This window comes from Mesocricetus auratus, unplaced genomic scaffold (genome assembly GCF_017639785.1).
Source record: "Mesocricetus auratus isolate SY011 unplaced genomic scaffold, BCM_Maur_2.0 Super-Scaffold_100010, whole genome shotgun sequence".
Taxonomy (NCBI): Eukaryota; Metazoa; Chordata; class Mammalia; order Rodentia; family Cricetidae; genus Mesocricetus; species Mesocricetus auratus.
This window is the reverse complement of record NW_024429194.1, coordinates 85,957,650-85,979,237: the sequence shown is the minus strand read 5'-3', so window position 1 is coordinate 85,979,237 and position 21,588 is coordinate 85,957,650. Positions and strand designations below refer to the sequence as shown.

The following is a 21,588-nucleotide window of genomic DNA, read 5'->3' as shown; positions in this document are numbered from 1 at the left end:
GCCACCTTCCCCTGGCCACAACCTCAGGACCAGCCGTGAAACCTTGCTTTGTCATGGACTGTCCAGCTGAGGCCCAGGCTAAAGCCACCCTGCCCGTGCTTTTGCTGAGGTATGGACCTAACTTTGCCTAGCTTGGAAGTGCACTCCAGGGCAGGGGCTGGCAAGATGGCTCGGCAGCAGGAACACTCGCTGCTCTCCCAGGAGACCCAGGCTTGAGTCCCAGCACCACACAGTGGCTCCCAACCATCTGTAACTCCAGCTCCAGGGGATGCAACAACCTCCTCTGGACTCAGCAGGCCCCAGGCACACACACAGTGCATAAATGTACAGGGAGGCGAAACGCCCACACACATAAACTTTAAAAATTTCAAATAGTTAAAAAAAATAGAAAAGAAGCCGGGTGTTGGTGGCGCACACCTTTAATCCCAGCATGTGTGAGCTTAAAGCTAGTCTGGTCTACATAGTGAGTTCTAGGCCAGCCAACACAGGTAATAAGATCTTGTCTTTAAAAAAATATCCTGGATTTTACAAGGGCGAGCATGGGGTGCAGCCACCCTCTTGGCCCCATGCCTCATCCCCTAGGTATAATGACATCTCACAGCACAAAACTCTTGGGGACCCCAAAATGCTGTCCGCTCTCTCTGAGGTGTCTGTGCGTGTCTGAACCTTAGGGGAGTCTAGTCCCCGAGAAGAAGAGGCCTGCCTTCATGAGGCCGTGTCCCGGTGTGAGAACGAGGATCCTTGTCAGCCCTGACCATTCCCCAAGCACGCCAGGGGTACAAAGTAGGCACCTCATTGCGTGATCCCTGGCAAGCAGGTGCCCGCATGGAGGCCAGACCACAGGCAATAATCTAGGTTGAGCTTCTCTTTTTTGTTTGTTTGTTTTTTGTTTTTCAAGACAGGGTTTCTCTGTATTGTTTTGGAGCCTGTCCTGGAACTCGATCTGTAGACCATGCTGGCCTTGAACTCACAGAGATCCACCTGCCTCTGCCTCCTGAGTGCTGGGATTAAAGGCGTGTGCCACCAATGCCTGGCAAGAGATGGCTTCTTTTTTTTTTTTTTTTTTTTTTGGTTTTTACAAAACAGGGTTTCTCTGTATTGTTTTGGAGGCTGTCAGTCCAGCCCAGCCTCGAACTCATAGAGATCTGCCTGCCTCTGCCTCCCGAGTGCTGGGATTAAAGGCATGCACCACCACCACTGGCCAGAGATGGCTTCTTGAGGGCCTGAGGTCCATCAGTGTGTGTGTGTGTATATGCATGTGTGTGTATGCATATGTGTGTGCACGCGCCCGCGTGTATGTGTGTGTGTGTGTATGTGTGCGTGTGTGCGCGCACACGCATAGGCTCAGAGCTGTGGTCACCGGCAGAAGCCAAGAGTGAATTTGTGTAAGGGAGTCACAGAGGGAAGGTAAGTGAGCAGCTGGATGTGAGGACACACACTGGGTGGGTAGATGAGTAGCGGCCAGGGATGCTGGTGGGAAGAGAGTGGATGCCTGAGGAGCAGAAGTACCCACGGATGGGTACGTGGGATGAATGGTGAGCGCGGAGCAGGGGAGGAGCAGAGAAGCGGTCGGACGATTGGTGGATGTAGGTTTGGATCCACGGGTGGATGGGTGAGCGGGTGGGTGGGTGAATGGATGGATGGAGGGTGCGGAGGTAGGTGGGACAGCTGGATAAATGGGCCTTTGCAGCTGCGGGTGGCTAGACCCTTGGACGATAAGAGACAGAGGACTGGGAGGCCTGGAGCAGTGAGGAAAGGAGTAAACTGGCCAACAGTCCAGACAGACTTCGGAGTTGAGGAAGCATGCTGCCCGGGAAGGGCTGGCAGAGGTGTCCAAGCCAAGTCTCCCAGCCCAAGGGTCTCTGCTCACTGGACTCTACAGAAGGCCACCCCAGTGGGAATTACCCCATCTCAGCCTATGTCCTCGACACTTCCATAGAGAGCTCCCTGCTTAGACGCACCTCCTCCCATAAGAAGCCAGCCCTCTCCCCCAGTCTGTAAGGGTGAAGTCAGGGCAGCTGAGCCCTGAGAGGATACAGGCCTAGGGCTTGGTGCCTTCACACAGGAGGATCCCAGGCAACCGTGACAGCAGCAGCTTCCCTTCCCTTCCCCAGCTGGGAGGCATTTGTTCTGCACCCTGCATGGTAATTAGGAATCGGGCAGGTTAACCCCTACACTCCTGGCACAGCCTTGGAGGCAGGCAAGGAGAGAAAATCAGAAGAAAAAGGCATCGGGCATGAGGAGGGTGCTCACCCTTCACCCCTGGATTCCAGGGCTCTTCTTCTTTTTTTTTTTTCAAATAATTTATTTATGTGTATTGATATTTTGCCTGCATGCATGTTTGTGTGAGAGTGTCAGATCTTGGAGTTACAGACAGTTGTGAGTCGCCTTGTGGGTGCTGGGAATTGAACCCTGGTCCTCTGGAAGAGCAGTCAGTGCTCTTAGCCACTGAGCCATCTCTCCAGCACCAGCCCACCACCCTTCTTTTCTTTCCATTTTCCAGAGGAAACTGAGTGAGACCCTGAAATGAGGAGTGGAGGCAGGAGACAGACTTCTCTGGAGACATCCATGTGAGCAAGGGCTCTTTCTCACCCTCAGTTCATCCGGCTGTATGAAGGGACAAGAATGTCTGCCTGGAAGATTGCCACGCAGCCAGCTGGGAGAGATGGAGTATCTGGAATCTGGTCGGAGGCTGGCAGTTTCTGAGCCACTGAGCCAGGGAACAGAGGGGAATGGCTTGCATCCAAACGGCCTTCTCAGCAGGGTGTGGCAGTGCAGGTCTTTACTCCTAGAGCGGAGGCAGAGGCAGACAGATCTCTGTGAGTTCAAGGCCAGCCTGGTCTACAAAGTGAGTTCTAGGTCAGCTAATGTTACATAGTGAGATGCTGTCTCATAATAAACAAAAGAAAGACAGTTTTCTGGGCATCTTTTTGGGTTTGCAACACTCCGTCAGGTATGGTAACCGCCTGCCCTGGAGCTAGACCCATTTAAAGAGAAGAGACTACAGCATGCTCATACGCAGCCTTGAACTCTGGGTCTTTGACACGGAGCCAAACAGTTTCCTTTCTGAGCTGCCCCGGGAACCCTGGCTGGAGGGACGAGCAGCTTTCCAGCTACCCAGAGCACCTTTGAGGGCAAAGCAAGTGTTATTGGTGATGGAGCCAGGACACTGGTGCTCTTGACAGACAGGAAATGTGGTCATCCTGCCAAAGTAGGAGGCCCTGGGCAAGTCACTTCACTTTTCTGCAAAGTGGACGTGATGACGTAATTGTTCCCATAGGGCTCTCAGGGAGATTAAAGGTGATCGTGCACAGGTGCTCAATAAAAGCCGAGAGGTTTTTAATTGCACCTACACACACACAGACAGCCGGCCATAGTTAAACACCCAGGCCTGGCCAGGAGAGATGGAGTATCTGGAAGGGTTAAACACTCTGTCCTGTGCTCCAGCCTCCTCTCCCATGTGCCTGGGTCTTGGGGACACTTCCCAGTTTCCCTGGGCCACCCTGGGGAAAGACCTCCAACCACCTATGCCTCAGTCTTATCTGCATGGCACTTGAGCAGGAGCTAACATGCTTTGTGCCTCAGTTTCCTCATTTGTCCGGCTGGAAGAATGACCCCCTCCCCAGGAGACCAGTGTGAGGACGCAGGGAGTCAGCCCCGAAGGCTAGCACTCTGTGTCTCCTCTGTCTACCTCTCCTGATGGCTCCTCACCCTGCAGGGCCAGCGCTGGCCAGCTGCATCCGAGCAGGGCTCAGAGCCGTTGCCCACAGCCTGTTCAGAGTGAACTCCCCAGGCTCTCTGTTGCTCTTTGATCTCTTTAGGTCTTAACCCAGTTTTCCTCTCTTTCTGGGAACCTCACTTAATATCCCACTGCCAGACTGCCTTGGGGACCTGTCTGTGCCACAGGCAACTCCCAGGATTCCTGCCTGTCCTCGGAGAGCAAGAGGGAACAACACGATCTCTCCAGTGAGCATGACTGACTCCGTGCCTTCTTTGAAGTAGGGGGGCCTCACTGACAATCTCTAAGGTGTGACCTCATTTACCTGTTCAACAACTCTCCTAGTTGCTAGAGCAGGGAACAGGAGATAATGTAATAACTGATGTCTGGTGTGATAAGTCCACTTTAATAGAGAGAGAGAGAGTGTGTGTGTGTGTGTGTGTATGTGTGTGTGTGTGTGTGTGTGTGTGTTGAGAACAGAACTTCCATCCTCTGAAAGAGCAGGAAACACTCTTAACTGCTGAGCCATCTCGCCAGCCCCGCCCCGTGGGGAAACTGAGGCACTGGAAGGAAGAAGGGTCATACCAGCTTTAGGGTCTATGACATTACCACATGCTAGACTGCTGGTGTCTCTACGTGTGGACTCTTCCCTAGAGAAGCTAAGTGCTCTGCTGGCACCTCATGGTGCTATTATTGGGTGGCCAGGAGGGGGCTGAAGAGAAAGGGAAAGAGTGAATGCCCCACACTTTTAAAAAATCCAAAGTCGTCCAGTCAGTTCCTCCAGCTCCAGCAGAGAAAGGCTGGAGACCCAGGCCACAGTTGTCAGCCCTGGATTCCCCGAGGTCATCTGAGAAGCAGTGGGCAGCAAAGAGTTCCAGTGGCCGGCCTCTCTGGGCAGTCCCGGCTCCGGACAGAGCGAACATTCCCGAGGTCGCCCCGCCTAGGGGCGGCGGGCAGGGGCCTGGCTTGGCACCCCCGCCGCGCCCCTGCAGCCCTAGCAGCGTGGCTAGCCCAGGAGGGGGCGCGGCCGCTGCGGGCGGAGCAGGGGCGGAGGGATCCCGCAGCCCGCCCCCGCCCGGGGATCCGGCCACCAAGCCCGCGGCCAGGGCGGCGCAGACCGGCCCAGCGACTCTTGGGTTGCGCAGGGACGCGCCAGCGCGCCCGTCACTGGACCCCCGGGCTCGACGACACGAGGTAACCGCGGGCGCGGGCCGGGGGAGTGCGCACCGTCTTGGGCGCGTGGGGCTAACCTGTAGAAGGTCAGGAAGCGCAGATTTCTAGGGTTGTTTTGTCACGTTGCGGGAGGGCACAGGGGACCAGGGATCGGAGGCCAGAGCACTAAACGGGAGGCGGGCAAAGGACGAGCCCAGGGCCGTCGGCGCGCATTCCTGCGCGGGCAGCGGAAAGGAAAGGATCCCAGGGCCCCTTGGCGACGCCAGCGCGGTAGCGGGAAGCTGGGGGGGGGGGTGGCGGGCGGACAGACGGGGACAGGGCACCCTGCCCCCTCCCCAGCTACATTCCAGACTGGAGCAATGGATGAGGTCATCCCGTCCGGTTCCCTTCTGGCCACCGCAACCGCTGCCCGCGCCGGACCGGAGCAGGGGACACTCCAAAGTCTCCCCTCCGAGGTCCCCAGAAGGGAATGTTTCCTGGTTGAAGTTTTTCTTGAACTTCCCATGCCAACTGACAGATTCTGCCCTTGTCCCAACTATGCAAGACTCGCCAAGTTTGAAGCCCGTTTTCCAGACCGGGAAACTGAGGCTGAGAGAACACAGAGGCAGAGTGGAGGGCTGCTTAGCTTTAATTGGGGTGCTGGGGCAAGAAGGCATCTTAGTAAATCGGTAGTGGCACACAAGTTAATCCCAACACTTGGGAAACTGAGACAGGAGGGTCACAATTTCGATGTCAGCCTAGACTATTTTGGGAGACCTTGTCAACAAACAAACAAAAACCCCTCATTTCTCCTCCCACTTTGCTCCCTAATGGCCCGAGGCGCCTCCTCCTATCCTAAGGGTAGTGAAATTTAGCAGCTTACCACCCCCTTTCTGGCCTCAGTTTCCCTGTCTTCCACCTCAGAGTGCTGGAGGACTTAACTTCTAATCCCAAATGTCACAGACTGGGGGCATCAGAAGTAACATAATTCCACAGTCCTGCGTTGATGTTAAAGAGCTGTGCGCCCCCCATCCCCAATCAGGCTTCCCCGGGCCGGGGCCTTGCGCACCTGCCTGAGGGAGCATCTAAGTACTACAAGAAGCCGCAGGCCACCCCTACCCCGGCCCTTCCCCACCATCCAGTGGCTTCCTTGCCACCCCTGTTGGCCTCTGAGCGAGTGCATCCTGCCAAAGCCCCCAAGCTGTGGCCGTTACTACCGAGGGAGCTCTCGCCAAGTGCCCATACAGTTGACGAGTAAATTTAAGAGCTCCTGGGATACTGGCGGCTCACCTGTGGCGGCTCATGCCCAGGTCATAGATGCTGGACTGCAGAGCCAGGACCCCCGTTCCTCCCTCTGGTAACTCCCCCGATCCTGCCACTGTCACGCCACTGGCAAAGCTCTTCAGCCAGCGTTGGTAGAATGTAAGCAAGCCCCAGCGAGCACGCTGTTTCTGTTCTGTGACTTGGGGTTCACTTTCCCGGGTAAAATGGTGAGCTGGGCGTTTTACAGGGGCTGTTTCCTGGGCCTTTGAGAAAAGGGTCCTTGTAGCTCAACAACACCCAGCACATGTAAAGGCCAGCGGTGGTCTGTGGCTAGCACCAAGGGTGACGGCCACCAAGGGTGACAGCCACCAAGGGTCACTAGAAGGAAAGATGCCCCTTACTGATGCCGTGTTGGATCTGAACCCAGGCCTGTCTGATCCAGGGTGAGAGAACTGAGTTTTTTTCATCTTCTGCCCCTTCCTCCTTTCTCTGCCTGGGAGACCGCCTCCTTCCTGTTTTCTCCATGGGAAGACAGTAGCTGACGTTGGGCCAGGATACTCTGCTGCTGTAGATTGTGTAGACGTAGAGAATGCTATCTAGATGTTACCCAGAGGTGTTTGGGGGGTGGCTTCATCACCAAGGTTGGTGGGGGGGGGGTTGCACGGGGCAGGAGCCTGGAAGAAACCCAGAAGTTAGAGAATTGGGGGCGGGGGGAGGGGGGCGGCTGTGTCCACATGGTAGACACAGTTGACTCCTCCACGTGCCTTTTGCAAAGTGAGTCCCACCAGGCTGCACAGCTCCTTCCTTCCGACTGAAGTTTAGAGACTAGCCTTGTGTGGAGCTGGGAAACCTGGCCCGTGTTTACCTGCCACGGGACCTTGGGCGAGTCTGTTCCCTGGGCTTGTCAGTGCTCTTTGTAGCCTCGGCCAGCCTTCCTGCCTCAAGGGGGTGTTGGAGAATCATCTGATGACATCATGTCACTGGTCAGCCAACAACAAGCAGAGTGCTTTATAACCTCAGCAAACATTCCACGAGGACTTCTCGGCGCTGGGGGTGCCAGGGAAAGGGATGATTCAGAAGTCCCCCCCCAAGGGGGAGGAGCTAGAACTGAAGGAGGATCCCATGGTGGGAAGGAAGAGAATGCGGTCCCAAAACAAAGCAAGCTTTGTCCAGTTCTCCTCTTTGTTTTATCTTGTTAGTTAACCTATTTTGAATTTCAAATAACATTATAGAAGGGCTGCATTGAGAACTTTATGCTTGGAGGCTGCAGCTAAGGTTGAGAAAATTAAAAAAAGAAAAGTTGAAACTCAGGTCTAGATCTTTATCAGTCGAACAGGTGTGTGGTGACTTGCCCAAGGTCACAGGGTGAGCACAAGTCCCCAGTCTACTCTACTCTACCAGGGGGTGGTCCTCTGGCCGGAAGGTTATCTCAGCTCATGATTAGCCTGGCTGTGGATTTGGCCACGTGTTAGGCGCTGGGAGGGAGGGAGGCAGGAAAATCCAGGCATCGCCCCACCCTCAAAGCGCTTGGGGAAACAAGACTGGGCCCCGAAAGCCGGCAAGGGCTTATGTGAGTCAGCGGCCCCGAGTTCAAGTTTGGACTAGCTTTTTGATGAGACCTTGAGCGAGCTTGGCCCTCTCCGGGTCATAGAAAACCAGAGTATGGGCTGCAGGGTCCTAAGTGCCCTCCAGCTCCTTGAGAAAGAGAAGAGGGGACACAGGGGGACCCTCTGAGGTCAGGACAGCGGAGGAAGCAGGCGAGGGATCAGGAAGGATAGTGGTACGTAGGGAGTAGCTTTTGGCACCCATAGGGCTATTTTTTTTTTCTAAAACTTGTTCCCCAACATGGCTCTGCCATCAAGCTGAGCAAATGATAAAGCCCTCTCTCCAGGCCGCCTCAGAGCAGTCTGTCTGAGCACGCAGGAGCCGGCTGGAAGAGGCCACTTGTGACCACAGGATCCCTTTTCCAGGAAGCACCTTGGAGGCAGAGGGCTCTGAGGAACGTCAGTGCTGGCTCCGTGGCAGGTGGTGCACACAAAACCTTGGCAGGGCGCCTCCTTTCTCCTGACCTCTCCAGGTGAGAATAGATTTGAACCCCCAGAGAACTAGAATATGCCAGCAAAGGGGCTCCAGGTTGCTGGGATGGGGCGCTCACCTCTCTCATTTCTTCCCGAGAGACCCACAGGCAGGTCACTACACTTTTAAGTCAGGTTCTCATTCCGACACTAGGGCCTCCAGCGGGGCTAGTGTGTGAGCCGCCTGATGTGTGCAAGAGTCATTGGCACCTGGCCCGAAGGTACTGATCGGTCACTTTTCTGCTTCACTGGTGCCCGCTGTGAACTCGGAGCAGAATGGAGTCCGGCAATGGCGCTCAGAGGCATCCACGCTTCTGATCACCATGCGGTCCACGCTGCCTGTCCTCAAACTCTGGCGTGCCCGTGTATGTGGGTGCCTGTGTCCGTGTGCTCACATGCAGAAGTATGTCTGGCTGGCTCTAATCAAGGGACCATACGTTGTTGGGTAGCTTCATTTGTTCTCTTGGGCGGCTACTGTTTGAACTCGGATTTCCTCTTCCGCTGCCATGCCACAGTGCTGTCTCTCCCCTTCCAGGTCTCCACCCCAGGACAGGGACCACCCGTCTCCTCGTGTCCTCTCTGATCACCAGCCTCACCAGAACCAGGGGCAGGGCCTCCGGGAGAGAGAAGCAATAGACTCCCCCAGCCTCAGCACTGGGGACAGCGCCGTCGTTCAGTCAAGGGTTGGCTTCTGCTCCGCCATCTTCGTCAATAAAAAGGCTGAGAAGGGTCCCTGAGCCCAGCCCGCCACCTTCCCTGGCCCTAGCTGGGCATGGACCAGAAGTTGTAAGCAGCCAAAGCGGATGCCCGGCCCCCAGGGGGGCACAGGAGCCCCCACCATGAGCCTGGGCAAGCTGTCTCCCGTAGGATGGGTGTCCAGTTCCCATGGAAAGAGGCGCCTGACAGCAGACATGATCAGCCCCCCACTCGGGGACTTCCGCCACACCATGCATGTGGGCCGTGGTGGGGATGTCTTCGGCGACACTTCCTTCCTCAGCAACCATGGGGGCCGCTCTGGAGACACCCACCGCTCACCCCGAAATTTCCTGGCCAGGAAGCTCCAGCAGGTGCGCAGGGTGGGGGTGCCGCCTCGAAGGATGGCCTCCCCCACTGCGTCCTCACCTGCGCCCCCTGCCGTCTCGCCCATCATCAAGAACGCCATCTCCTTGCCCCAGCTCAACCAGGCCACCTATGACAGCCTGGTGGTGGGCAAGCTCAGCTTTGACAGTCCTGCCAGCTACACAGACGGCCGCTATGGTTACGGTGAGGACCCGGGCTCACAGTCTCTTTTTCCATTGCCAGAGTTCAAGCCCAGAGAGATTGTGGGGTTCTGCCAGGCCTTTCCCCACAGCTGCTAGACCTCCCAGTGGAGTCTGCGCCCCAACCTGTGCTGAGGGTGGGGGTGGTGGCGGCATTAGGGAGGAGGGTGCTGCCGGCCTGCTTAGGCCTCATAACACTGAGGCTGAGATAGAAATAGAGCCTGCATTCTAGCAGCTCTGTGACTCCGACAAGCTTTCCCCGTCTCTGGACTCTCAGGCTAGTTCCTTGCTTCCTGTTTCCTTCCACTAAGCAGCCCCCCCACCCGTGTCAGAGGGAATCACGTGAGGCTCTCTGAGCCCACTCTGGTTTCCAGGCCTGTTCTTGCAGCTGCAGTAATCGCACAGACCCCTGAACCCCAGTCCTCACCTGTGCGGGTCCCTTAATCGCAATGCTGTCTGATCTATGTAGTGAGTTCCAGGACAGCCTAGGCTACATAGCAAGACCCTGTTCCAAACAACAAAACTGAAAAAGATTGAGTGAAGTCAGATATGCATTAGGCGGTTCTGTAACAGGTGCTTGGGACAGAGCTGTTCCTTGAACAAAGACTCATGTAACTTGACAAATTGCTTCAGGTGTGAATGCCACCTTGGCCTTGGCAGGAGACCATGGGTTACTGCTGCCCCCACATGGCTGTGCTCTGCATTACAGTCTTGCTGCCACCATAGGTCCAGGGACCGCAGTGATTATTAGCCTGGTGTCAGGCCTGGAAGCCCTAGTCGGGCTGGTAATCTTTGGAGGGCATGTCCCTGTCCTGAGAACCGGTGATTTCTCTGACCAGGCCCTGGCTTCTGGTTTCTATGTGTGCCCAGGGGTAAACCCGAAAGTTCACTTGTAGTCAGTCTCATTAGTGAACCAGGAGCCTCGGCCAAGTCCACACCAGGGATTGGGTGTCAAGATTCAAGCTGCAGGCTTAGTTTCAAAGCCTGACAGGCTGGCTTTAGGCAAGGTCTGCCCCGTCCCAAACTGAACTTCCATTTGCTCCTTTGCAACGTGGGGTGAGGGTTAGTTTCAGAGGTCACTTGGAAGGCTGTGGGGTCCTTACATTGGAGAGGGAGAGAAGTAGGGCCTTCAAGGGTACAGCTTACCAAGGGCCACGTGGTAAGGCAGGGTTGTTCTCAACAGGCGAGAGACCCAGTGCTGACTTCCTCCCCATTTCTCTGCTAGGCCTAGATTCAGGGTTCTGCACTATCTCACGCCTGCCACGTGTGGAAAAGCACAACAACCGAGACCGTGACCAGGACCGGAACCGGGACCGGGACCAGGACCGGGACCAGGACCGGGACCAGGACCGGGACCGGGACCGGGACCATGCTCAAGACCGAGAGCAGAATTCCTTCCCCTGTGAGCCAGAGCTTCGACGCTCTGACTCTCTCTTGTCTTTCCGTTTTGACCTTGACCTAGGTCCCTCGCTCCTCAGTGAGCTGCTGGGAGCCATGAATCTTTCAGAAGCCCCAGTAGCTGAGACCCCAGCCCCTGCTGCCAATCCCCCCACCTCAGCAGCAACGCCCCCTGCCCCGACTGCAAAACCCCCAACCCGTGCCGTAACCACCCTAGACCCTGTGACAAGCCTCCCAGCTCCTGCAGCAAGCCCCCCGTCCCATGGACATTTCCCCAATGGGGTAACTGCTGTATTGGACCCTGTGGCTGAGGTAAAGCCCAGTCCTGTGGGAGAGAATCCCCAGGTACCTCCCGGCATGGCCTTTGGCGGGTGTGGAGCCGGCTGGGGTGCCAGCCGGGCCAGCCGCCACTACACTGAAATGCATGCTCGACAGGAGCTGGCAGGGGTGCTGCCCCAAGTCCACGGCTCCTGGGAGAGCCTGAATGAAGAATGGAGCGCACCGCCTGCCAGCGGCAGAGCCCCCGTGCCCAGCACGGTGCAGGCCAGTGCCTTTGAATTTGCTGACGCTGAGGAAGATGATGAAGTCAAGGTGTGAGGCCCTGCCATCCTCAGGACTCACAGAGAGCAGGGGCTGAGCTCACCACCGTCACCTAACAACCACATCTGCCCAACTGGAGCTAGCCCCAGATCCCTCCTGGTCTATGCAAGGCAGACATGGGTGAGGGGATCCTTAGTGACTTGATCCAACTCCCTCCACTGCATCTAGGCCCACTAATCCTTGGTCACACCCCATGCCAACCCCATGACCTCACAGTGTGGCTTTTGTGCCCCAGATGACTCCTGGCTGGGGGGAGGACCACACAGGGCCATTGTCTCCGGGTGGACTGCCTGTCCCTGCTCACTTAGAGCCGCCCCAGAAGGCCACCACTGCGTCCTCAACAGCCCTGTTCCAGGCTCCTCCTCAGTTCCAGAGAAAGGTCAGGTGTGACCTTGCAGCAGATTCTGTCTTCTGCGTGCCGCAGCCGCCTGTGCCTGAACGTAAAAGCCTTCCTGATAAAAGTTAACTGCCTAAGAAGCCAAGGGGCAGCCCCGACTCAGATGCCCTTTCCCCTGCTGGGAGTTTGGAGAGTTGAGGACCCCCTTTCAGGCTCCCCAGCTAGAAGGGGGGGTGGAAAGGTAATGAGTAACCAACCTGGAATGCTCAATGATAAGAGGCCCAGGTGGGACCCTTATCTGCAGTTCCTGGAACACCCTGGCCCCAGGTGCCTGGAACCAGTATCTGCCCCATAATCCCGCGGGGCAGCTTGGCAGGTGCTCAGGTGGCCAGGAGGGAGGCAGGTTTACATGTACAGGGTGGCTCGGGGGCACCTCCCACCCTCTCCTCTCCGCAGCGAACGCCCTGTGCCTCAGTTTCCAACCTTATACCAAAGGTGGGGAGCGTCAGCCCACATGGGAAGTGCTAACAGATCTCAGTGTAGAAATAATAAATGTGGATTCTTTTATTTGCTCTTGGCCTTGGAGTTAGTCAGAAGGGCAGAAGCTGCGAGTGAATCGTGGAAGCGCAGGGCCGGAAGGCTGTGGTTCTGATGGGACTCGCAGGGGGGCTGGGACGGGTTTGTGGGCTGAGGTCTCGTTCTGAGGAGCTGTGTGCTCACTCAAGCTTGAAGGAGGAGATGTGGAGCCCAACCATGCCTAGGTAGGGCAGGTGGTTGTGGCCCAGCCTGTTGGGGAAGGTCACCGTGTGCCCGTCAGGTAGCGTCACCTTGAACTCATGATTGTGGAAGGCCACAGTGAACTGCAAGGGGAGGGAGCATGTCAGGAGGACGGGGGTGGGGGTGGGGGGGTGCTCCCATGTCAGGAGGGGAGTGCTCCCATGTCAGGAGGGGGTGCTCCCATGTCAGGAGGGCGGGGGGGGTGCTCCCATGTCCAGACAGGAAGGCCATCATTTGGGCTCCCGTGTGACCTCACCTTGACCTCTGACCCTGCACTGAAGCACATGTGACTCTCTCGTTGCTCTTGTCCCCAGCTGCTGCCGTCACGAGTGTTGCAGACAATGGTGGATTCGTTGAAGCGGGGGTTAAAATGTAGGTTCAGCTTGTCTTGCGCCTGGCCCAGGTTAACGGTGAAGCTATAGGGAGGAGTGATGGAGAGCAGGGTAGGGTGGGGGGAGTGACGGAGAGCAGGGGGTGAGTGACGGAGAGCAGGGTAGGGTCGGGGGGGGAGAGGAGTGACGGAGAGCAGGGTAGGGTAGGGTGGGGGGAGTGACGGAGAGCAGGGTAGGGTAGGGTGGGGGGAGTGACGGAGAGCAGGGTAGGGTCGGGGGGAGAGGAGTGACGGAGAGCAGGGTAGGGGGGGAGTGACGGAGAGCAGGGTAGGGGGAGTGACGGAGAGCAGGGTAGGGTGGGGGGAGTGACGGAGAGCAGGGTAGGGTGGGGGGAGTGACGGAGAGCAGGGTAGGGTGGGGGGAGTGATGGAGAGCAGGGTAGGGGGAGTGACGGAGAGCAGGGTAGGGTGGGGGGGAGTGACGGAGAGCAGGGTAGGGTGGGGGGAGTGACGGAGAGCAGGGTAGGGTCGGGGGGGGGAGAGGAGTGACGGAGAGCAGGGTAGGGTGGGGGGAGTGACGGAGAGCAGGGTAGGGTAGGGTGGGGGGAGTGACGGAGAGCAGGGTAGGGTGGGGGGAGTGACGGAGAGCAGGGTAGGGTCGGGGGGGGGGGAGAGGAGTGACGGAGAGCAGGGTAGGGTGGGGGGGAGTGACGGAGAGCAGGGTAGGGTGGGGAGGAGTTACTGGTAGTGACAACTTCAGGAATTAGGGCTGTCTGTCCTGGGAGACAGTTGAAGGACTGTCACCAGATGGATGCAGGCAGGTGTGTACCACTTGACAGGACCACAAGATGAGCCTGGGTTTGACACTCAGAGTCCTTGAAAGTAGTACATTTGGGTTTTGGGGGTCCATCAGGGGTGGGGCTCTCAGACCAGGCATGTCTGCATGTTTCTGCAAGCGAGCTCTCTGAGCTCCTTTTTTTTGTGGTTGTATTGTTGGGGTTTTGTTGTTGTTGCTTGGTTGGTTTTTGTTTTTCCAGAAAGGGTTTCTCTGTATCCCTGGTCATCCTGGAACTCACTCTGTAGACCAGGCTGGCCTCGAACTCACAGAGATCCTCCTGCCTCTGCCTCCCGAGTGCTGGGATTAAAGGCGTGCGCCACCACCGCCCAGTGAGCCCCTACTGTTTGTGTCTGCCTGTCTCCTCCCTAACGCAGGAGCTAGAGGTTTATCTCACAAAATTCTGGCATCACACTATATACTTGTCAGCCTAGTGCTGAGCTGCCTGAGTGAACTGCAGTGCTCAGTTCGCGGAAACAAGCTTTGCTGCCCCCTGGTGGCTGCCTCCGGTTAGAGTCACAGGCCCTGTTTAAGAGGGTGGTGACCGGGAGAACATGGGCTCTTCATACAGGCTCCACACCTGCGGGGCCAGACAGAGGGCCAGCCTTCCCCACCTGCCCCTTTGGTGGCAACTGAGACCAGGAACAGAGAGCACAGTGTCTGTTCGGACACTCCGAAGGTTACTAACCCAAAGGATGCAAAGGCGGCTCCTAGCAGGAGCCAGCAGGGCTGTGGTAAGGAGCATGTAAAAGTCACTGCTTCCTGAGCCTTTGTGGGTCCCATTGAGGGTCCCAGTCCTCAGCCCTGCCCACCCCTTGCTCACCTGTTAACATCCTTGTGGATCTTGCCTTTAATCTTCAGGGTCATCCCCGGTTTCATATCCAAGTTTGTGATCTCAAATTTCTCCTGGAGCAACAGAAGAATTCCCTCAGGGAGTCGTGAGAGGAACCCATTGCCCTGCTATCACGCCATTCTGGATGACTCCCTTGCATCTCTGCCCTTGTGGAGACCGGAGCACTCTGACTCAGGCTTCCCAGAGCTCTCCCCCCCCCTCCCTCCTCTCCACCCCACAACCCAAGAAAAAAGTGATTAGGGATGGGGTGGGGGTCACAGAATGGATAGCCTGACCCCTGCAGATGTTACAGTTTCCCAATGTTCAAGTAACGTGCTGCCTTCGGCACACCCAAAACACTGGTGCAATGCACAAATGACCTCGTCAGACTGAGCATGGCGGGCCACGCCTTTAATCCTAGCATTTGGGAGGCAGAGGCAGGTAGAATTCTGTGAATTTGAGGTCAACCTGACCTAAGTAGCAGGCTCCCAGTCAGCCAGAGCTACACAGTGAAACCCTGTCTCAAAAAAACAAACAAAAAAACAAAACAATGAGATATGGTGATGCCTACTTGCAATCCAAGTTAGGGAGGCAGAGTCAGATGGATCCCTGGGCCTCCCTGGCCAGGCATTTTAGCCTAATTGATTAATTTTATACTGCTTGTTTTCTTTGTTTTTCGAAACAGGATTTCTCTGTAGCTTTGGAGCCTGTCTTGGAACTCACTCTGTAGACCAGGCTGGCCTCAAACTCACAGAGATCTCTGCCTGCCTCTGCCTCCCAAGTGCTGGGATTAAAGTCATGTGCCACCACCACCTATAACTGATTAATGTTAAACTCCAGTCTATTGAGAGAACTTGTCTCAAAGGAAGGGGACAGCAGTCCCTGGAGGTGACAGCTGAGGTTTTACACACACACACACATATGCACGAGCACAGCCATACACATAACACTAAGAAGGGGTCATGGAAGAATGATCGGAATACATTATGTGCAAGTATAAAATTGTCAAACAACAAAATTAGTTGATAAATCCGGAATGTAGCTAAGTGGTACAGCACTTACCTAGCATGCATAAGTCCTAGAATTCCAAACCCACCCCTTAAAAAAAAGTCAAAAGCAGTTGTTGAGTACCCACTGTGTGATGGATCTGAGGGAGACCCCAAGACCAGCAGCACCCACTTTCAAGGAGGCTGCAGGAGGGTTAGTATCCAGTTTGTGAGGCCCAAGCACAGCACCTGACCCAGAAATGGCAGAAAGGAGGGCGGCCACCCTGCATTATGTAGCTGTTCCTCTGCCCTTGCTTCCATCAGTAGTACCCAAGTTTCTTGGCAGCTGGCTCCTTTACCTGTTTTTTTGTTGTTGTTTTTGTTTTTTTGTTGTTGTTGTTTTTTTACGAGCCAACGAGCCAGGGTTTCTCTGTATTGTTTTGGAGGCTGTCGGTCCAGCCTAGCCTCGAACTCACAGAGATCTGCCTGCCTCTGCCTCCCGAGTGCTGGGATTAAAGGCGTGCGCCACCACTGCCCTGCCCTTTATCTGTTTTTTAAAATGAATTTGTTTTTATAATTTTTTATTTTTATGTGCATTGGTGTCTTGCCTGCATGTATGTCTGAGTGAGGGTGTTGGGTCTCCTGGAACTGGAGTTACAGTCAGCTGTGAGTCACCATGTGGTTGCTGGGAATTGAACCCAGGTCCTCTGGAAGAGCAGCCAGTGCCCTTAACCTCTGAGCCATCTCTCCAGCCTGTTATTATTATTATTAATCGTTATTAAAGTTTTTCCTATAAATGCCTGTATACCATATGCATGCTTGGTGCCTGCAAAGGCCAGAAGAAGACATTGGATGTCCCTGGAATTACAACTATTATGAGCTGCCATGTGGTGGCTGGGAATTGAACCCAGATCCTCTGGAAGAGCAGTCAGTGCTCTCAACTGCTGACACCTCTCCAGCTCCTTGTGCTGTTGTATTTTGTTGACAAGCATCACCAAGAACTCCTGAATCAGCTCCCCTGTCTGGGCAGGGCCTTGGGGGTGGGGTCAAGAACAGGGCTGTGAGAGGGTTATCAGTCCTTTCTCACTACAAAGAAGGATGGAGGATGGCTGATGCGAACGTAAGGGAGGCTTGGCACCCTACCCAAATACCCCCACTTGACACCCTACCCAAATACCCCCACTTGCTAGATAGCCCAAGCTGGCTTCCAACAAGTGATCCTCCCACATTGACCTCGGTGCTTGGGTTATAGGCATGAGCTACGGAGCAGGTGCATTTGAAATAAAGGGAGCACGGGGGCGGGGCTCTGATGGCAGGGACAGGTCAGCTTCAGTAGCAGTCACCTTAGAGCAGGTTCTGGGCCTGTCCCGGGACTGGGGTGGTCCGGTCTCTATTGGGGCATCCTGTGTACTTTGTGGTGGCTCACACGCTCGCTGGCCCCTCCTTGCCAGGGCCTAGCAGCCTTTCTTAGACGGCCTCAACCAAATGTGTTCAAGGGACCAGCTCACTGCGTTCATGAGGCAGAGAGATCTGGAGGGGGAAGGGAAGCAGCTACTCTGGGTTTTAGCCGGACTGACATTCTACTCTCTCCAGGCTCTTGGTGGCCCGGCTGTCCCTGCGATGTCCTTTCAGATGAGCTAAAGAACGCAAGCATGGTGACATGGCGGTCTCTCACATTCTCACTGTGTGTGCCCATGCCAGCTCCCGGGAAACAATGCCATGCACCCTCTCCTGGCTTCCTGACACGGTGGAATGAGTGATGGGATCAGGGCGGGGGAGGCACCCCTTCTTTGCATCCTAGTCCTCTCGCCTGGCATCTGCTCCTCTGGCCTCCTTGGAAACAGGGTCTTGGTACAACCTAATATGTGATCATATTGGTCTGGGGTAGGTCCTAAATCCACTGTAGCTAATGTTCTAGATGTAGAAGGAAGGGAAATGTGGCCAAAGAGTGGCTCAGTGGTTAGAGTTACTCTTGTAGCTAGAACCCATAATTCTAGTTCCAGGGGATCCAATGCCTTCAAGTACCCTCTGTGGGGCACGTGGTACCACGCACATGTGCGTGCACACACACACACACACACACACACACACACAGGCAAAATACTCACAAAATAAAATTTTTAACTGAAAGGGAACTGGACACCCCCAAAGGGAGGGCAATATGCAGAGGGGCAAACCCTGTAGTTACGAGGCTTCTGGAGACGGGCCCTACGGACGCCCACATCCACAGGAAACTAGAGCAGATAAGTAAAGTTCCTCCCCAGAGTCTTCACAGGATGCCAGGCCCTGCCCACCTTGGATTCCAGACTTGGCCAGAACCAAGAGAGAAATCTCTGTGGTAGTGAGCTCCCTATTTTGAAGTGGTTTGTCTAGGAAATGAACCTACCATCTGAACCCCAGAGAATGCCATGTGGTCCCATTCCATACACATCAGGGGAGACCAAGTCCTGAGGAGAGGGGCATCAACTTGTCCAAAATCACACCACAAGCCACAGCTGAGCCAGATTGGAACAAAGGCTCCACACTGTTTGTTTGTTTTTTGTTTTTTGAGACAGGGTTTCTCTGTATTGTTTTGGAGGCTGTCCTGGAACTCGATCTGTAGACCAGGCTGGCCTCGAACTCACAGAGATCCTCCTGCCTCTGCCTCCCGAGTGCTGGGATTAAAGGCGTGCACCACCAACACCCAGCAAGGCTCTGCACTCTTGGAGAGAGAATAACACCTTTGCGATTTGTAGATGGCGGCCTCCTGTAATATCATCTTGAGCTTAAGTCTTTCTCTCTCCTCTCTCTCTGTCTCTGTCTCTGTCTCTCTGTCTCTCTCTCTCTCTCTCTTTCCTCTCCTCTGTTTTTTTTCCCCGAGACAGGTTTCTCTGTGTAACAGCCCTGGCTGTCCTGGAACTCACTCTGTGGACCAGGCTGGTGTTGAACTCACAGAGATCGGCCTGCTTCTGCCTCCCCAGTGCCGGGATTAAATGTGTGTACCACCATGCCCAGCCTCTTTCTTTTTTGAGACAAGGTCTCAGTATGTTCCTCTGACTGGTCGGGAATTTTACTGTGTAGACCAGACTGATCTCAAACTTGGAGTTCCATCTGCCTCTGGCCCTTGAGTGCAAGGCTTGCAGGTAGCATGACCACGTGCAGTGCTGGAGATCAAACCTAGGACTTCACGCACGCTGGGCAAGCGCTCTACCCACTGAGCCAGATCCCACCGAATTCCTTTAAAAACATGGTTTTTTTTGGTGCTAGAGATCAAACTCAAACATGCTAAACACACGCTCTGCCTCCCGAGTGCTGGGGTTAAAGGTGTGGGCCACCATGCCGGGCAACCCAGCATTCTGTTTTGATACTCATGGAGAAACAGACCAAGAGAAGTGCAGCAATAGAGGACCCCCAGCACACCCCAACCACACACTCAAGCAAAGACAAGTGAGTGAAGGATCCCCCAGCACCCTCACCGACATGGTGACAGCTCCCGGCCACAGCTCTCCCAGTCGCTCCAAGAGGCTCGGGCTCAAGATATCACCTCTTGGTCAGGCTTATATTTCAGAATATTACACATTAACTACCCCAAGGCCATAAATAAGGACTTTGGCCCCTTATTCCCTGATATCTCCTGGCCTGCATCTGCAGGGACTCAACAAACAGGAAGATGGCTCCTCACCCCCCCTCCCGATCCTGAGCGTCTTCCTGGCCTCCCTGCAGTTCCTACCAGCCCCACGATCTCCACAGAGCCCAGGGGAGGAGGCCTTAGTGCCACCCCCAAACCACAAACACCCAGAGCTTGGCAGGCCACCCAACCTCCCTGCGGGCCCAGCTCCGACAACCACAAAAACACAGGCTAGCTCCGTAAAAAAATGTCCAAGCTTCTAATTTCCAGCAATGCCATGAGTCATTGGAAGACATTGCTTTTCCTTCTCTCATCCATCCTTTTTCTGATTGCACATTTAACTTGCTTCTTCTTTTTATTCTTGTGAAACAGTCTGTCCATTTTGCCCAGGCTGGCCTTGAACTCGCCAATATCCCCCTGCTTCTGCCCCAAGTGCTGGGATTCCAGGCAAAAGCCCCACACCCAGCTAGACACATGTACATTTCAAAAGTGATACCCAGGGCCGGTGGGGAGGCTCAGCGGATAAGGGTGCCTGCTGCCAAGCCTGACCAGCCAAGTTTGGTTTCCGGAGCTCACATGATGGAAGGGAAGAACCAGTTCTTGCGAGCTGTCCCTCGACCTCCACACATGCCCCACGGCACACGTGCTCACACAAGTGTAACTGGAAAGTTTAAAAGCACCTGTGAGTATCTATAACTGTCAAAGAGCAGAAGAGAAAGGCATGACTGAGTGTTAGAACACTCTCCCTGGACGCCAGCCTCAGCCTCAGCCGCCACTAGACGAAACAGAAGGACGAGGAAGCCAGAGGTGGACGATCTGTAAGGGCTGGGTGGCTCAGTGGTGGAGTGCGTGCGTATTCAGGACGTACACCCTGTGGCACCATGCACAAACAGTGTACTCTACCAGGACGCAGACCGGATGTGCAGAGTCACCCAAGGGCTGGGGGTGCTGGGAGTTTGGCATGCTTTGTCCATTATTTCTGTGAATTTTGTGATGGCCGAGCTTGATCTACTCAGTTAGTGACCGTCACTCAGAAGAAAAGACTGCCGGACATAACATCTCAGCCAGGCGGGAGCCTGTCCTCTGTCTGTCCTTCCGGTGGTTTCTGTGGATTTACACCACAGGCATGCCTGACAGTTGTTGATCCTGCTTCATTAGGGAACACTGAGGCCCACAGAGCTGCTTTTCAGAACTGTGTCACTGGCTGTGACAGCCTCCCGCTCTGCAAGGCTTCGTCTGTGGAGCCAGTCCCCTGCCTCTGAGCACCTGCTTTCGTTAAAAATGCAGTTCCGTGCTCCCCTTTGGCACGCCAAGTCTGTCTGCACCCAACAGCCTCCTCCCCGGTGCACATCCCCAGAAACAGAGCTTTGCCACTGCTCTGGATCGGCAACCCACTGTGGCTTCCGCTTGAGTTGGCGGTGACTGCACCCGACAGGGCACTAGGAGGCCCCTGTGGTGCCAGGAGCCGACAGCTCCCATGGGACACCACCTTCCGTGCCAGGCCAAGACGGGAGTGGCTGATTTCCTTATTTTACCCACAAGGAAATGAATTTCTTCTCAGTCTTTCTCTTGGGAGCCAAATGAGATAAGGAAGTGGGCCTGGTGATCTTCTAATGATAACATTAGCTCTCCCTCGCCACACAACCTGTGGAAAGTGCACATTAAAAAAAAAAGGACATAAAGTTCACGTCTTTGAAGAGAATCTTTGCTTTTGTTTTTTGTTTGTTTGTTTGGTTGGTTGGTTTTGGTTTTTCGAGACATGGTTTCTCTGTGGCTTTGGAGGCTGTCCTGGAACTCGCTCTGTAGACCAGGCTGGCCTCGAACTCACAGAGATCCGCCTGCCTCTGCCTCCCGAGTGCTGGGATTAAAGGCATGTGCCACCAACGCCCGGATTTTGCTTTTGTTTTTATTTATTTATTTTATTTCATGTGCATTGGTGTTTTGCCTGCATGCGTGTCTGTGTGAGGGTGTCAGGTCCCCTGGAACTGGAGTCATAGACAATTGCGAGCTGCCATGTGGTTTCTGGGAATTGAACTCAGGACCTCTGGGAGAGCAGTCAGTGCTCTTAACCTCTGAGCCATCTCTCCAGGCCCTGAAGAGAATCTTTGAAGTCAGAGGTTCATGGCCATCCTTACAGCTATGTGTCTTTCTGGCTGCAGATTTTATTGTTTGTCTGTTTGTTTTCAATACAGGGTCTCACTCTATAACCCAGGCTGGCCTAGGCCTAATTAGTTAGCTCAGGCTGGGGGGGAGGGGTGATGCTGACTGTCACTGACTGACAGTTACAACAGACTACAGCAGCAATAGGTGACAACGCCAAGGCTCATGCTGGGGTTTGACGTTCGCCCCCAAACTTATGGTGAATTTATTGTCATCAGCTGGGCATAGTGGTGCAGACCCGTCATTCTAGGGCTTGGG

General features: G+C 55.0%; 2 protein-coding genes across 4 annotated transcripts; one reads left to right on the top strand and one right to left on the bottom strand.

The window, feature by feature from the left end:
- The first annotated feature begins 4,770 nt into the window (after positions 1-4,770).
- On the top strand, positions 4,771-12,369 carry Cdc42ep1 (CDC42 effector protein 1). Of its 3 annotated transcripts, none has more exons than XM_040754175.1 (4): positions 4,771-4,912; positions 8,104-8,210; positions 8,744-9,471; positions 10,693-12,369. In XM_040754175.1, exons 3-4 carry the CDS (start codon positions 9,012-9,014, stop codon positions 11,460-11,462), a joined length of 1,230 nt encoding a protein of 409 aa, XP_040610109.1. In that variant the 5' UTR covers positions 4,771-4,912; positions 8,104-8,210; positions 8,744-9,011; the 3' UTR covers positions 11,463-12,369. The 3 variants fall into 3 exon arrangements, with proteins under 3 accessions (XP_040610109.1, XP_040610111.1, XP_040610110.1); XM_040754176.1 differs by having other exon boundaries at positions 4,805-4,912; positions 8,025-8,210; XM_040754177.1 differs by lacking the exon at positions 8,104-8,210 and having other exon boundaries at positions 4,800-4,912.
- On the bottom strand, positions 12,352-19,142 carry Lgals2 (galectin 2). The gene is made up of 4 exons (XM_040754178.1): positions 19,019-19,142; positions 14,569-14,651; positions 12,836-12,995; positions 12,352-12,662 (listed from the first exon to the last, which is right to left on the bottom strand). Exons 1-4 carry the CDS (start codon positions 19,022-19,024, stop codon positions 12,519-12,521), a joined length of 393 nt encoding a protein of 130 aa, XP_040610112.1. The 5' UTR covers positions 19,025-19,142; the 3' UTR covers positions 12,352-12,518.
- Between the last annotated feature and the right edge of the window lie 2,446 nt (positions 19,143-21,588).

Coding starts and splice junctions, on each gene's coding strand:
- Lgals2 (XM_040754178.1), bottom strand. Junction 12,996..14,568: donor ATCCACAAGGATGTTAACAG/GTGAGCAAGGGG, acceptor TCCTCCCTATAG/CTTCACCGTTAACCTGGGCC. Junction 12,663..12,835: donor GTGCAGGGTCAGAGGTCAAG/GTGAGGTCACAC, acceptor CTCCCCTTGCAG/TTCACTGTGGCCTTCCACAA.
- Cdc42ep1 (XM_040754175.1), top strand. CDS start 9,012: ATGCCCGGCCCCCAGGGGGGCACAGGAGCCCCCACCATGAGCCTGGGC. Junction 9,472..10,692: donor AGACGGCCGCTATGGTTACG/GTGAGGACCCGG, acceptor TTTCTCTGCTAG/GCCTAGATTCAGGGTTCTGC.